The following is a 15,948-nucleotide window of genomic DNA, read 5'->3' as shown; positions in this document are numbered from 1 at the left end:
AAAAAACGCTACCAGAGTGCCATGAACTTACCACACTTTATCTGTCCTCGGTATTTCATTTTTCTTTCGTACGACTTTCCGCCAAATTAGTACCTCTCATTGGAATTGGTTTCGATTAATGACCACCAGGTTGGCAATTTGACACATCGTTGATAGTTCCACCATGTCACCTTGCATGAATGAAAATATCTACAGGATGTCAATGAATTCAACTCAGTTTCAATGGAAATCACTGTTATATTTATTGAATTTCTTTTTAATTTTAAAGTTAAGTTGCTGATGGCTATGATAAAATAACATAATAAAACTATTTCATTTGTAAAGGAAGAAAAAAAAATATATATATTTCATAAAATTAAAGTTCAGTTTATCTTTCAAAGAAAAAATTTGCAAGCAATTTAAACGAATAATAAAAGTTTTTTTCAAGTTTTTAATGTAAATGAAAAATAAAAACATAGGATAGATATTTCACTGGTGAATTTACATATATATTTCCATGTCTTTAAAGTTGAATAAAAAATTTTGCTTCATTTTGAAAGAACAAAAATAAAATAGAAATAAGTAACAATGCAGAGAAAGAAATTTTTAAACTTATGAGTTCAGGGGCTTTGGGAGTATTGATTTTAAGTCTCTTACCCTTCGGGTCTCTTTATCTCGTTGAGCAAGACTCTTAAGCAAATTCTTCTGCGTAAGTTCTCAAGTTGAACATGTTGTTCAAGATCGAAGGTATACTTTGAAAGAAAAACTTGGCTATGCCTGATAGGGTGTTGACCACTGTGTCAGTCAATAATTATACTGTTTTTTTAAAATTTTTCTTTAACTTTCCTGTATTTCAGATTTTTACCAAACATAGCTAAAGACATAACAACTTTTAATGGCCATTAGAGCTAGGTTCTTCGCTAGATCATCCTTGCTTGTGAATGTCACTGGAATTTTCAATAGAACTTTGATGGAGACTTGATTTTGATCTAGTGAATATTCTTATGGATGAGCGAAATCAATACAATTCAAACTCTCATTAACTTCCACTCAAAAATTTACGATTTCAAGGATTAATAAATAATCTCGAGTTGATTATGTACTGAATATTTTATTCGGCATTTATTTCAATTACCCAATAAATACTTGACTCTTGGGTTTTAAAATTTGAATAATTATTCAATTGACTCATTACGATCACGATTAATTAACTTAATCGTTTAATTTATTTTTTTATTTCATATTTGATGAAGGTCCAATAAAAAAAAAAGTTGTAAATAAATCTACCATTTTATTTTTCCTGAACAAAAAAATCTGGCTGACTATTCGTAGAATATTTCACTGAACATAATTGAAAATCTGGCTTCCTGAAAACTTTCCAACTTCATATCTCTTGAATACATTTACTTTTTGTTTTTCTAAATCAATACATTGATCGTTTGTCTTGTCGATAAATAATTAATTGAAAATTTATTCCCGTCCGGACGCATTAGATTTATCCCTGACCAAAGAGTCTATACAGACCAGAAGGTTGAATGGTTGTCGCAAGGGGAAAAAATAGAACATCAGAAGATGATCAAAGAAACGCCCGTTTATGGGAAGTAGTTTCATTTATCAAGAGACTCTAATAAGAGTATCGATAATGAGACTCGTAGTTCTGTGAAATGATAATGGAAAAAAGTATGATGAATGGAATAATGTAAGGTAAAATAATAAAATGAAAAAAAATTAAAATGAATTTCGTTTGTCATATTTTTATTCTTTTAGAATTTCTTTTCATTATAATGACTATGCTATTAACAAAAGTCTTACGTTTTTTTCATTTAAATTTATACTTTCACATAATCATAAGAAAATTGGTATATTTATACTTTTACATAATGATGGGAAAATTGGTTCTAGAGACTTAAGGAAAGATGAATCTTATGTTTTGAATTGATTATAAAAATTTTCTTTTATTTATGAATTCTGAATTTAGTTAAAGTTACAAATTGTTTCTCTTTAAAGGTAAAATATTCCTGCAAATTATTCAAAAATGTTTTATATTGTCAACAAATGTTTCGAGCATAAATTTCCATTGTCCTAACATCTACTTCTTCTGTATTTGCAATGGTTTATGTTGAGCAAGAGTAATAATGCACCTCATAAAGGTGGAAGCTTTCTCACATTCGTCCTCAATTTCATAACCTGCAAAAAAAATCATCACAATCACTGCAAATTCAAGTGTTTAAAATCTAAACATTTTAAGTGTTTACAATGTTAAACGTCATAAACGAACTATAGTATATTGGAGACTAATTTTAAACGTTTCTAGGCGTTTACCAGAATGCTATAGTTTGTTTATGGTGCTCAACATTATAAACACTTAAGTGTGTTATTATTAAACACTTTAAGTATGTTATTATTAAACGTCATGATTTTTTTTAGATTTGCAGTAGATAAAATGAATTTTTGAGTTGATTGATGTTGAGGGCATTCAATTTGTACGTTATAATTATAAATAAACTCTAAAGCTTTAATTTATAAAGAGTAAGATTACTTAATGACTAAATATCAATATTAAAAATCTCATTTAACTAATGATAAAAATAATTTTCGTGATGAGTATTTAAATTAAATGCATCTTATATCAGTTGAGTTATCAAAGTAGTAGTAATGATATGTCAAAATAAATTAATGTAAATCAGTTTCTTGTAATATTGATAAAATATTATGATTATCGACTGAGTTAATATTTGTGAAAAATCTTACTGTGGCCAACACATGTGTAGAGAATGGTACGAAAAAATATCCTTTTGATACGATGTGGCAATTCATGTGGTGTAGGAATCATGTTTTCTAAATCAAAGGTATTGTTTGAAAACTAAAATATGGATAAATTTGATGTTATTGTTTTACTGAAAATTATTGATAAAAAAATTGTGATTGAATAAGATATTTTGTACCAATCCAGAGTTTTCCCAGACACAAGCATGATGGCATCGATGGATATCACTTTCAGTCATATCATCCATTTCATTTCGTCCTAACAATTCCTGTTTAGCTGAAATGGTTTTTTTATAATTAATTCGTACTCGAACATATCACTGAGCTTCGATATTTTTTTATCAATTTTTATTTATCTTACCGGATTCTTCTTTTTGTAAACAAATTTTGTGAGCTGTAATTAGCAGTGTTTGAAGAGACAATGTACGCTTTTCAGCTGAGGTCTTGAAAATACGTAAGGGATCATTTTTAGTTAATTATGTCAGTTTAATAGTAAAGGTAGTTATGTTGCGTCCAACCATACCAACAATTCATTTCATCCTAGCCAAATAAAATTAGTATTATCATGATACTATATAACAAATGAAGGAAATCATTGAATTATACACATGAAAGAGATTCGTTTCCATTAAAAAAAATAACTTATAAATATACAAAACAAAATTTATTTTTGTCATACTCCCACGTGAAGTTAGATTTTATTACCCGCTTAGAGGCAATAAGGTCTCATGCACTATCTGAATGACAAAATTTGCTTGTACGCATGCTCACACGCATTTTGCCCTTCTTTACCAGGTTGAACGTGTCAATTTATTAAAGCTTACAGTGTTAAAAGTGAAGTAAAAACAAATTTAAGGTCACGAAAGAATTCATAATCTTAAACGAAATAAGAATAAGGCTAAAAATGAGGGATACGCATGCGCATCAATTTTGTTCTGTTGTTATGGCTGTGCGCATGCGTATTTCTCATTCTTAGCCCTATTTTTATTCTTATTCCACTCAATTACATGAAGGCTTTTATCCACAGAAATTGTATAATTTAATCGCATTTAAATAGATAATTGATTATAAACTCATTTCATTATAAACAAATATTATTCAAACGTTAGAAAACAATGAATTAAAGTGAAAAAAACAACTCAATTTTTGAACGAACCTGCTTGAAACCTTATTAAACCATTTATAAACTTGTTTAAAACCTCTGTCGTTTCTTTTACGACCTGATAAAACCTAATCAAAGTTAAATCTTTTTCACCATCACAAATCTCTTCTTTCAATGTACATTCAATCACTGTAAATCTAAGTGTTTAGAAACTAAACATTTAAAGTGATTACAATCTTAAACCCCATATATAAACTACTGTAATTTTGTACGCGAATTTTAATCACTTCTCGCTGTTGACAAAAATGCTATAGTTTTATTATGGCGTTTAACATTGTAAACATTTAGGTGTTTAATTATTAAACATTTTAAGCGTTTTATTACTAAACATTTGAATTTTCCCGGATTTGCAATGAATGACTCTACAACTATTAGTAAAATGGAAAAAATTATTTTTCTTGATCCCTTGGCCGAAAGTATAGCTTTCCTGGCCGCATTTCGATCCCGAAACAACGACTTTTGTGGCCTGCTTGACTCAATGCGTACTTCGATTAACTGAAAGATTTTCGTGGCTCGGAAACATAAACTAATCTATTGAGGAGATGACGAATGGCTTGAGGATGTTATCCACATGAATATTATGTTTATTTTAACGTCGGAAAATTCAGCTTTCTAGCCTTGGGTCGTAATATACTATTCTTCTTCTGAAGCAATGTAAATGTGTTTAAATTTTTCTATTGCGAAAATATTTTTAGACACAATAAATATCATAAAAATCTAAAATTCATGCTACCATATTCTAATCATAACATTAAACAATTTGTTGTTGTACTCCCTCAATAATTACAAGGGACAACCATTTTGAAGTTTGACTTCTTATACAACATCATATTTCGTCAAACACTCGAAGTGATTAGAATGTTAAGCGTAATACATCATCAAACACACACGCAATCACTTGAGAATTGTCTCTTTAAAGCCTCTCAAATCATAACTTAACATAACATAATATACAATAATTATCTATTGATAAATAAATATTTAAAATTCTATACGTCAACTTAATACTTACAACGACAGCAAAAGCAAGAACTATTCCGAGCAAACAGAATGACAAAAATTTGTACATTTTTACAAATACTCTTACTCTCCAACAAGTCGAATAGATTTGAGTAAAAAGTTGAATTTACGGAAGTAAACTCATATTTATAGTTGAAAAAAATAACCGATTTAAATCTCGCATTTATAAAAAAAAATCCCAGAAATCACGTACCCGGAAGAAAAAATTCATCAAAACCATGTAAGAGATATTGATAAAACAATTTCTAATGTTTTTTATATGACATGACGTTAATTAAATTTTACTGTATCAAAATAATTATTTATTACAGTTAACACTCTACAGAGCCTCAAACTTCCGTTAGCTCTAATTGTTGCGATTTACGAGTCAGTAGAATCATCAATTCATGTCATATTTGACCTTCAAATCTCTTCATTAGAAAAAAAGTAATTATTACTTTTTACATTGTTTTTTATATAATTATGTAATTAATCATAATTAATTTCATTATCGTCAACACCGAATGTGCAAAGTTTAAATTTTTATTGTATTTAGAAAAGTCCAATTAAATCTAATATGCTTTTTTTTAAATATTGCATATTATTATATACTTTTAAATGCAAAAAAAAAATAAAAACAAACAAAATAAGGTAATAAATGACCTCAAAAGTAATTAAAATTTCAAGGTTTATCAATGTTATCAATTTTATATGAGAAAATTGCCTAGTCGTTTAAACTTATTAAAATAATTATTTATAACGATATGAGGTAACGATAACAGTTACTGTCCAAATGCTATCACATGGAACAGCTATAAGTATAGCTAACACCAAATTTGCATGTTAGAATTTTGAAATTACTTCCATCGTTTGTTCTAATATTTTTATCATGAAAGTCATTTTACTCCTTTTTTCTATTTTTGTTGTTGCTCAAGTAAGCTTTAATATCTCATACTGATTTGATATTTGTTTTATACGATTTAATAACAAAGCAATTACTTATTTAGTGTACAACGTACGACGGAGATATATATAGTCTTGAGTCTAAAAATCAATCATCATTGTTAGTTGATGCTTCAAGTGGTTACACTGCTAATGATGCATCATCCATCTACAGTATTACAGTAATGCAACCTCTTTTCGTGGAGCCATTTGAGGTATAAAATGATAAGAATTCTATTATTGCTAGCTTTCTTTAGTTGAAAACAAAACTGGTCCAACCCTAGATCAGCCTAGTTGACCATGGTCTAATGTGAAGTTAAGAATGAACCAGTCTTGCTTTGTACAACTAATAAATCAATGCTTCTTTTGGTAGGTTGAATATGAATACCAAGATGAAGGAGGTAATTGTTTAACTAAAGGAAAAATTACATCATGTGATGCCAATCCTTCAACTCCAAGTGGTGCTGCTATGAATGTTGCACTAAGAATTCTAGCAAGTAAAGATGCATCATGTCCACTGATGCCTGTAAGACTTTTTTCATTAGATAAAATTGGAACATATTTAATCACCAAGTGTTCTTATTGATGGATTTATGAATTCTAGGGAGACTATAAAGTACCTGATGAATTCAGACTTGAGGGCGCAGAATTGGGACCAGATGCTTTGGATGTGGAGACAATATTACTTTGTCTTAATATGCAACAAGTACTGTATGGTGAAGTATATTTGAATAAAGTCAAATAAATAATTAAAAAATCGTTTAATCACGTGTGTTTGACATTAAAAATATGTAATTGATTATAAATAAAAAGTGTTCAAAGATCCGGTTAATTTGGTTATACATTTGAGTATGTTTTATTAAGATTCAAGTTCAAAGTGAGTCTAATTCTCATCATTAAAACTAAAACCATGTTACTGAGAAAGTAACAAAGCGAGCTAGAAAATATTAAGGTATAAGTAATAATTATCAAGACTAACTTAAAATTCATTGAGGTATGTCATATGGTGGACATTGGTGGAACGTTTGACTTAAAAATAGGATAAAATTCTCTTTGATAGTCAACGATTGGGCAATTTCAGTAGAGCCTCATAGGTTAATTGAATCAAGATCCTATGTCTTGAGGCATTACATTTCTGATGAAGCCTCTCCAAAATCACAGACATTCCTGACATGGCTCTCAATTCAGCCTTGATGATCATCTATGCTTGGAACATCTTCGTTCTAACTCTAGATCATTCTACTTGAAAGCTGCTAAAATACACTTGAACAAAACCTTACCTTCAGCATTAAACACAGATTTCCAACAAATGTAGTTGTGATTTTCATTCTTTTTTTAAGGACCGAATTACTCAATAAATACCACCACAATATTGATGGATTTGTTGAAGGTATTTTCTAGTATAATTACTGCACACCATTTAAGCTCAATTTCTCTGGTATGCAATTATCAGTCTGTCTCTTTAGAATAGAAATTGGTACGATCATCGATCTTGGTAGCCACGAAATTTATGTGCCTGTCAGAGTGGCTCGTGAACGCGGTGAATGGACTCAGTGTATCGATTTCGATTGGAAGGGAAGCGGAGATGTAACCCTGTGCAGTCACGACGTACACGCTAGTAGTATCTGGACGGTTTACGAGGCGATAGGTTAAGATTTAAGGGAGTCTCCCCTGCAGCTTGACTTTCATGTTAATTCTGTGTGGGGTAGCAGACTATCTGTCTCTCACTCTAGCATCGAACACGCTTCATGTCACAAACTACTTCACTCTTTTCTCTTTATTCCTCTCTACATACCATGCTGTTGACGAAAACGAATATATCCTGGCGTGATATACGAGAATTTATCATTCAAAGCCAAAAAGGAATTTCAAAATGTAATATGACTTGATGCTGAGCGTAGAATTGCCAAAGACTTTTGTACCTATACCTTTAGAAAAAAAGTTTATATGTGTGAAGAAATTGTGAGGAAAGTGAAAGAAAGAATTTAAATACCCGTGTCGATGAAATACAAGCTTCTAGTTCTGGATCCTGAAGCGTGGAAGAGTCGGAATGCATTGCAATATCGCTTGGGAAACAAGACACGTGGAGACTATTCGTATTGTTCTATTGAAAAGCTTCAAGTTACAGAGGACATAGAGAGGGATAAATAAGCAAATGAAAGATGCTTTAAAAATTGATTTATTTCAAAATATTTATTTTCTGGTTTACAATACATTTTTTATTTTATTGAATATTCATAATTGATCGAATTTATCATTTTCCTAACAAATTCCTATCTTGTAAGAATAATTTTACCATTCTGCAAGATAAATTCTACTATTTTTGTGAAGTGTACTACGATTAAATGACAGGACAATTTTTACAGGACATTCGTTTTTCTCATTTGAAAATTTTGTCTTTTCAAAGTCAGTAACATAAATAATTGCTAAATGTTTCTAATAAATGCAGATTCGTATATTAGTTTTAGGAAATGAGATAACCACATAACATAGTTTTTTTATTTAAATCCTATTTGCATTTACTAAACTTGCCTTAATTAGGCTTTCCTCACTTGGTCCCAACAGGGATATAATAAGCGTCATATTACCAATGTAGGCTTAATGTGGTATCCCATCCCGAGTCAAAATATAACGCCTATTTTTATGCTAAGACTACCCTTTCTCAAGGTTTAACTTAAGATGAACAAATCCTAGTTAAAGTCGGAATACGCAACAAATCAGCGTTTCTGTAGGACGAAAATTTTTCAATTTTATTCTAAACTCATACTAATTTTATCCTGATTTTCTTTTTCTTTTGCCTTAGCTTCATCTTACTTTTATTTCATACTTTACCTGGTTTCAATCTAATTTCATTTGAGATTCGAATAATTTTATTCTAATAAAAACATTATTATTCATAATTATTTATTTCATTTCAATTCCAATTGAGCTGTCCATCAGCATTGACATCATATGTATTATTAAAACAAGTATGACTGTAATGGGAGTTATTATAATATTGACCATGTTCATATTTGAAAGAGCAGTTTCATTTAATTCATTACTAGGTTGTAACAAATAATTTAAAACAATTCAATTTGTAATAAATATAATTTTTGGAAAATTAATCCATTATGTGAATCGTGACCTTATTTCAACTATGTCCATAAATACTTTTGGATATAAGCAGACCAATTTATTAGGTTGAAATCAGGCTACTTTGTCTATATCCTAATTTTTAGCTACTTCAGAAGAATAAAAATAGTATTCGGATTAGAAGGTTTAAAGTAGGCTTTATCATCCTAATTTTTATCTACTCAAAAAATAAAAAAGAAGCCTTACTTGAATTTAGGAAATTCGAATTGTGTTTTCGTCGTTCATGTATATTGTTAGTGATTTTTTCATTACCAACCAATAAATTTATTAAAATAAATATCAATTCAATGAAGGGAATACTCGTATTCCTATAATACCAATGTATTTACGATTGATTTTCAAAAGCTTTTTTTTGTAAAAAAGTAATCGGTTTACTACTTCAAAAATTAAATAATGAACGTAAGTCAAATTGTTTCAGATGTGTGACAAATTTCAAGGTAATATTTGATCATAAGTTTCATTTTTATACATCCTTATCGAAACAGACTTTAAATGTCATTTATCTAAAATATCTTAACAAAACAAAAACAAAAAGTCGTATTGACTCCAGACCAATTTTACTCGACGAACAGTTACGTAATGAAGACCTGATTAGGCATCACCGGAAAAATTGATAGTGTGAGCAATCCATTTCTTACCCAAACGTTTTTTTACTTCTTCATGTATAAATAGTTCACACTTGTCCCAGCTTATGATGAGACTATGTTTTAGGCCAAGTTGGCATGACTGTTTTACAAATATTTATATCATTTATTGAAAAATATTTATAATTAATTTGAACTTGAAGATTATTCTATCGTCTTAGTAAAAAATCTGTCAGCTCGTCCAATCTTTTCAGTCTGTGAGAATATACTTCTAAATCTTTTGATTTAAACAGATTAGTAATGATATTTTTTCTTGTTTAATTAACTATTAAATCCACTTCCATTCCTTATAATTCTCAATAGTGATGATTAAATCAAGTGCTGAATCCTTCTTTCTCGAGTAGATGACACGAATAAAGCTTTAAAAAAAATTCAAATTAAAACAGAAAAGCGTGTGCATAGCATGCATAAAAATGAACAAGTTATCACCAGAATATGCATCAATTCTTCAACATTATTATTAGCTAACCAATACTTTTCTTTCATATGAATCTCAAATGAAATAAATAAACCGAATTATACATAACAATTATCACTGAAAAAGAGAAATCAAAATAATTTTAATAATCCAGATTAAATGATTAAAAAAAATCGTTTATTATTATAAATTCAATACATAAAAATATAGCAGAACCATAAAATAAAATGTATGTTTTACAATACTGATAATATGCCATTATATAAACTCAACGGTATTATGTAATTACACTTAATACTTGCATGCTTACATCCTAACCGTGTGGTTAATAGTGTCTAAGTGATGTTGAAAAATGTTTTCACTCGTTAAAATCTATAAGGTAAGTAATGGGATTATTACTCTTTGCTTAAGCTTACGTTTAAATGAATTTCAATTACCTTTTATCGACGATCATGGATTATCTGCTATTAAAAAAAGTGTAAAATTATGGATAATAAACCAATTTTGACAATAAAAATATTATTTCTTCTCTGTTTTACATGCATAAATAGACAAGTTGTAATTTCAAAATGCTGTAAATCATCAATTGTTTATGTACTTTAACATAAATATATTTATTTAAAAATTAAATTTCAACGTTTTCTGTTTAAAGTAAAGATTTCGTTATGAGTTAGAGTGACAAGATAAAAAATAATGTATGTGTAGTTAAAGTAAATAGGGACTAAATAAAGAATAGTTAAATTGTATTGAAAATTGATACTAATTATTCGTTAAAAATAATTGCTATTGATTGTCAATAGTTTAACATGAAGATTTTTTAGAGCATAAATGAAATAATTAAACTACAAACAATAGAGTTAGATTTGGATTCTAGTGTTGATGGAGATAGTAGAATAACGATTGAATTAAATGTAGAACAATTACCTCTCATGGTTAAATTTAATTTTTATTTAGTTAAAGTTGGAATTAAAAACAGTAGTTAATTATATTAAACTTTTTTTTAACAACTTTCAATTAATCTCAATACTAATAAACATCACTTCCTGCTACCAATTGACATTAAAAAAAAAAACATTTAAAATGATCTATTGTCGTTTCAAATTATATTCCAGATAAAATACTTGATTTATCTTTCAATACAAAAATATGAGCCACAATGACACTTATGATAAAAGTAAATTGCTAGTTTGCTTAGCACACATTTTTTATGTACTAAGTAATTATTCAACTTATTTGAACGACTGTTACTGGACTACATTGACATGGCAGATAATTCATAATTAATATTAAAAATAAAATCGCAATGAATAGTTGATTTTTTTGGATTTTATTGGATGAAAATGAAAAATCAATAAAAGATCATGAATCTTTGTGTATTTTTGATCATCATTTCATCTTTTTCCAGCCTGATGAGTTGTGAGTTTTAATAAAACGCAAAGTAAATTCTGAATCTTGTTTCAGATTTAATTGCCAATCAGTCTATTGACCCTTTATCTCTACCACTCTAATTGAATTGAGATATATAGCAGACTATAACTAAAATTTTTCCCTCACATATATATCTATTTTTTTTATTTTATCTATTTCCTTTCCTTGGTTCTCGCTTCCTCGTCCGACCATTTCGCTTCGATAGCTTTTTCGTGAATGAGAGGATGCTCCAAATCAGCTTCGTTTTAGGAGCTTTGCTCGATGTAGCTTTCAGAACCGAAAACTTGAGTGTGAGGAGCCTGAAGAAAGCAAAAAAGAATGAAAAAAAAAAGGAGAAAGAAAAAAAAAGCAATAAAAAGCACAGAGTAAGAAGAAAATTCGCTTCTTCGACAACGCCGGAAGTCTCTTGATTGGTCAGGATATATTTTCAGTGATCGTATCGATACGTAAAGGCTCGGAAGATCCTTTTGACCCAACTCAAATGTCTAAGACTTTCTTGTAAGATGTTGAAACAAGCAATTCGACGCTTTGATCCTCAATAGCAACGACTATTCACATGTTTTCTTGATTTTATTCTATTTCACCCCTTTTCTTATCAACTCAATTATCAGTCATCGAGATAAAACTTGACGACTGTTAAAAACAACAGCTCTACACAAACGATTAATTCCTATTTTTTTTTATCATAAAAGGAAAAATAGAAACTGATAAATAAGTTTATTTAAATATATTATACTTTGATTGTAAGTTCACTTTTATTTATAACTCATAAAAAATAATTAATATTTTATAATTAATTGTTGATAATTCAAAAATTCAAACATGAAAACAAGTCTCAGGTTTTTCTTCACATTGAAAATAAGTTTTCATTAACTCATTAATTGCCCTTTCTTTTATATTTCAGATGACATTTCTATGATAATCAGATTGCTTGATAATAATCGTTATTGCCACCAAAACGTTACTATTAATAATAAATTATAGAAACTAAATTAGAAGTATGGACAATTTAATCAAACTTTTTGGATTATGAATAATAAAACCAATTCTAAAGTGGAATAACTTATTAAGTATAAATGTAGAATAAGGTTTAAGGGGTATTAGAAGAGCAGCTAGTTATTAAAACTGGGAAACGATTGTTTCTTCCTTTAAAATAAACTTTGAAGTTTATTTTAAACAATTGTAAATTACAACACAGTTACAGGAAAATAATGTGGGCAATGTGCTTTTGATCATAGAATTACTCTCCTCTTTTAACCATTGAGTCTCAGGAAACTGGAAAGACTTATCTTAGGCTTTGGAAATTTTTGATTTACTTACGCTCCCTAATTTCATGATCCAATCTAGAGAAACTTAAATTTAATATGTTCCGTGATGCCATATTAATCCTTTAAAGGATGATCGTCTTTATTCTAATAAGCGCACACTAAAAAAAATTATGTTTAATTGAAATAAAATTTACTAATAGTTAATATATAATTTTAACTATAAACATAACATGTTAACTATAAGGAAATCCATTTTTCAGCGTAGCATCACTTACTTTACATTTTTGTCATCACCCGAGTCAAAATGTAACACCTAAATTTATTCTTCTCATACGATTCCTATCCTTTGTATCTTAGATTCAACCTTTTTATCCTAAATTTATTCTTTTTTATTTTTTGAGTAGATAAAAATTAGGATGATAAAGCCTACTTTAAACCTTCTATTCCTAATATTGTTTTTATCCTTCTGAAGTAGGTAAAAATTAGGATGCAGACAAAATAGCCTGATTTTAACCTCATAAATTGATCTGCTTCTATCTAGAAGTACTTATGGACATAGTTGGAATAAAGTCACGATTCATATAATGAATTAATTCTCCAAAAATTATATTTATTACAAATTGAATTGTTATAAATTATTTGTTACAATCTAGTAATGAATTAAATGAAACTGCTCTTTCAAATATGAACATGGTCAATATTATAATAACTCCCATTACAGTCATACTTGTTTTAATAATACATATGATGTCAATGCTGATGGACAGCCCAATTAGAATTGAAATAAAATAAATAATTATGAATAATAATGTTTTTATTAGAATAAAAATTATCCGAATCTCAAATGAAATTAGATTGAAACCAGGTAAAGTATGAAATAAAAGTAAGATGAAGCTAAGGCAAAAGAAAAAGAAAATTAGGATAAAATTAGTATGAGTTTAGAATAAAATTGAAAAATTTTCGTCCTACGAAAACACTGATTTTTTGCGTATTCCGACTTTAACTAGGATTTGTTCATCTTAAGTTAAACCTTAAGAAAGGATAGTCGTAGGATAAAAATAGGATGAAAATAAGTGTTATATTTTGACTCGGGCATTTAATTGACATAAATGTTTTAAAAAATTATCATGCTTTTATTAACTCTTTCAGACACGCTCTTACATTAGCAATAATTTTAAAATTTTCATCTTCGTTCAAGCTTTACTAATGATTCAAGTATCATAAAGAGCAGAAAAAAAATCTAGGACTTAAGACTTCGCTAGACATCGTGTATTTTAATTTAAAAAAAGTGGTTGATGACACTAACTACCAAGACTGAAAGAGTTAAATCTTCTCGAGAATTTAGGTGTTATTGTCAGGTTTAAAATTTTTGTACAAACAATTATAAAATTAAATTTTTCAAAGCTGCAGAAAGTAAAGAAGTTCTAATAAAGTTCTTCGAATTAGGTCCCATCTGGGCCCTAATTGTTAGACTTTTTTTGCCACTATTTTCTTTAATTACACCTGAAAAGAAACCTAAGTTGATTTTGAAATGCCCCAATCAATTTCTTGATAATTAAAATAAAAATATTTGAAGAGAAAAAAACTATAATACTTACGATCAATATAGTGTAGAGTCTTTCTAGAAAATTCCAGGGAATCGTATTAAAAGTTTTCAGCGATCGAATGTATATTAAAAGTTTGTCTGAGAGATTTAAACTGATGTAAGTACATAAAATAATTGGAGATGGCAAATTTTCTGTAGTTTGATTTGATTAGGTACTTGAGATTGAAATTCTTAGCAAAATCTTTCTTATTATTTACTTCAAAGGTACATCTCTACTTCTACAGTTTCATTGTAAATGTTGAGTTTTTATTAAAATTTCAGGTCGTTTTTACGGTATACACAGTTGAAAGAAATATTCAAATAAATTCTCTTGCGACTGCTGCAACCGATGCAAACACATTCAAAACTGTGAACTCTCTCGCCTACCTTTTTTATAACATTTTTTTCAACTTTCCCTCGCACCATGTGTCCCTTGTTGAATGTTACCCTTACAACCTTTTGCATTCTCTCACTCTTTCTCTCCCACATTCTCTTACTCTGTTTAGTCTAGTGAACCTTCTTGTGGATGTTTGATAAATTTCAGTGAATTTGTTTGCAGGTCACAACACTCGTGGGCTCAGTTTGACCAAACGACTTTAATCAAGTGAGAGTTGGGATGGACAATCGAAATTTAGTTGATCAAACAATCCGAGATTTTAACGAATCTCGATAAAGAGAATGTTTGTGGTTATGCCAAAATTGCTTTTGCATTTAAAAAAGTCACTTTTATTTGATTTGTGATCAAAATAAATTGAAAAATTTCAATCATTAAAAAATATTGAATTTATTTGTTTTAAACCCTTTTAAAGTCTAATTAAATATTTATGTTCTCAACTTCCTATTTGAAAGTTATTTAAATCATACAATAAATAAGTTCAAACAAATCTGGTTCTGGTTGAGCCATTGTTTTACAAAAAGACTCTAGAATAAGTAAAAAGATACTTGAAATAGATTCTACTAATTTGATAATTAATATTTTTAACCAATTAGATAAATATTAATACAATACGGTAGTCAATAATTCTATTTTGTTTATGATTATGATTTGTTATAAATAAAAAAGTTCAAAAGATGGCAAAATTGCGAATTTCAATAAACAAAATGCGTTGAAATAAAAAACTTTTCTATCGATTTTGATGAAAATCAGTGAATGCTTTTGATTGGAATTAAAATATTGAATGGATGAAATGGATGGAAACAATCATATAATCATGAATTTGATAAGCATCAGTACCAAAATAAACTCCATTCATATCATCTGATGAGTAAAATTATCTCTGTTTATGTTTTTGTTTCCAGTAATAACATTTAGTTACATTTATTTCAATTCATTATCAATTGTTTTACAAAAACGAAGGTAACGCTTTCAAATTAAAATAAAAATGTTAAAAGATTGTTCACACCTTTTATAGTAATACTAGTTGGTAATTAATGAATGATTCTGTTTTGAATGATCAAAGCTTGCACTGTGTACGTTTTTTTGAACTTTTGATAAGTAATTAAATTTTCCATTCTAACTTAATGAAAAAAATCAATTAAAATTTAAGTACATAATTAAAAATCTTTATAAGCAACGACAGGTTGAAAGCATGTCAATTTCACCCTCTAGATGAAATCATCTG

At 28.5% G+C, this 15,948-nt stretch overlaps 2 protein-coding genes across 2 annotated transcripts; one reads left to right on the top strand and one right to left on the bottom strand.

Moving 5' to 3' along the window:
- Positions 1 to 1,980: 1,980 nt before the first annotated feature.
- On the bottom strand, positions 1,981 to 5,032 carry LOC118064585 (uncharacterized). The gene is made up of 5 exons (XM_035079271.1): positions 4,920 to 5,032; positions 3,107 to 3,188; positions 2,925 to 3,022; positions 2,731 to 2,842; positions 1,981 to 2,166 (listed from the first exon to the last, which is right to left on the bottom strand). Exons 1-5 carry the CDS (start codon positions 4,974 to 4,976, stop codon positions 2,069 to 2,071), a joined length of 447 nt encoding a protein of 148 aa, XP_034935162.1. The 5' UTR covers positions 4,977 to 5,032; the 3' UTR covers positions 1,981 to 2,068.
- Positions 5,033 to 5,699: 667 nt separating this feature from the next.
- On the top strand, positions 5,700 to 6,688 carry LOC118064536 (uncharacterized). The gene is made up of 4 exons (XM_035079215.1): positions 5,700 to 5,840; positions 5,914 to 6,063; positions 6,222 to 6,374; positions 6,453 to 6,688. Exons 1-4 carry the CDS (start codon positions 5,796 to 5,798, stop codon positions 6,591 to 6,593), a joined length of 489 nt encoding a protein of 162 aa, XP_034935106.1. The 5' UTR covers positions 5,700 to 5,795; the 3' UTR covers positions 6,594 to 6,688.
- Positions 6,689 to 15,948: the final 9,260 nt, after the last annotated feature.

Source organism: Chelonus insularis, unplaced genomic scaffold (genome assembly GCF_013357705.1).
Source record: "Chelonus insularis isolate UGA/USDA-ARS -01 unplaced genomic scaffold, ASM1335770v1 contig_23_pilon, whole genome shotgun sequence".
Taxonomy (NCBI): Eukaryota; Metazoa; Arthropoda; class Insecta; order Hymenoptera; family Braconidae; genus Chelonus; species Chelonus insularis.
The sequence above is the reverse complement of the archived record's forward strand: the minus strand, read 5'-3'. Positions and strand labels throughout refer to the sequence as shown.

Bases quoted from the DNA above. Each gene is read 5' to 3' on its own strand.
- LOC118064536 (XM_035079215.1), top strand. From the start codon at position 5,796: ATGAAAGTCATTTTACTCCTTTTTTCTATTTTTGTTGTTGCTCAA. The intron at 5,841-5,913 runs GTAAGCTTTAAT...TTACTTATTTAG, and splicing joins CTATTTTTGTTGTTGCTCAA to TGTACAACGTACGACGGAGA. The intron at 6,064-6,221 runs GTATAAAATGAT...TTCTTTTGGTAG, and splicing joins TTTTCGTGGAGCCATTTGAG to GTTGAATATGAATACCAAGA.
- LOC118064585 (XM_035079271.1), bottom strand. From the start codon at position 4,976: ATGTACAAATTTTTGTCATTCTGTTTGCTCGGAATAGTTCTTGCTTTT. The intron at 3,189-4,919 runs GTAAGTATTAAG...CGTATTTTCAAG, and splicing joins TTCTTGCTTTTGCTGTCGTT to ACCTCAGCTGAAAAGCGTAC. The intron at 2,843-2,924 runs GTACAAAATATC...TCCATATTTTAG, and splicing joins TCTGGGAAAACTCTGGATTG to TTTTCAAACAATACCTTTGA.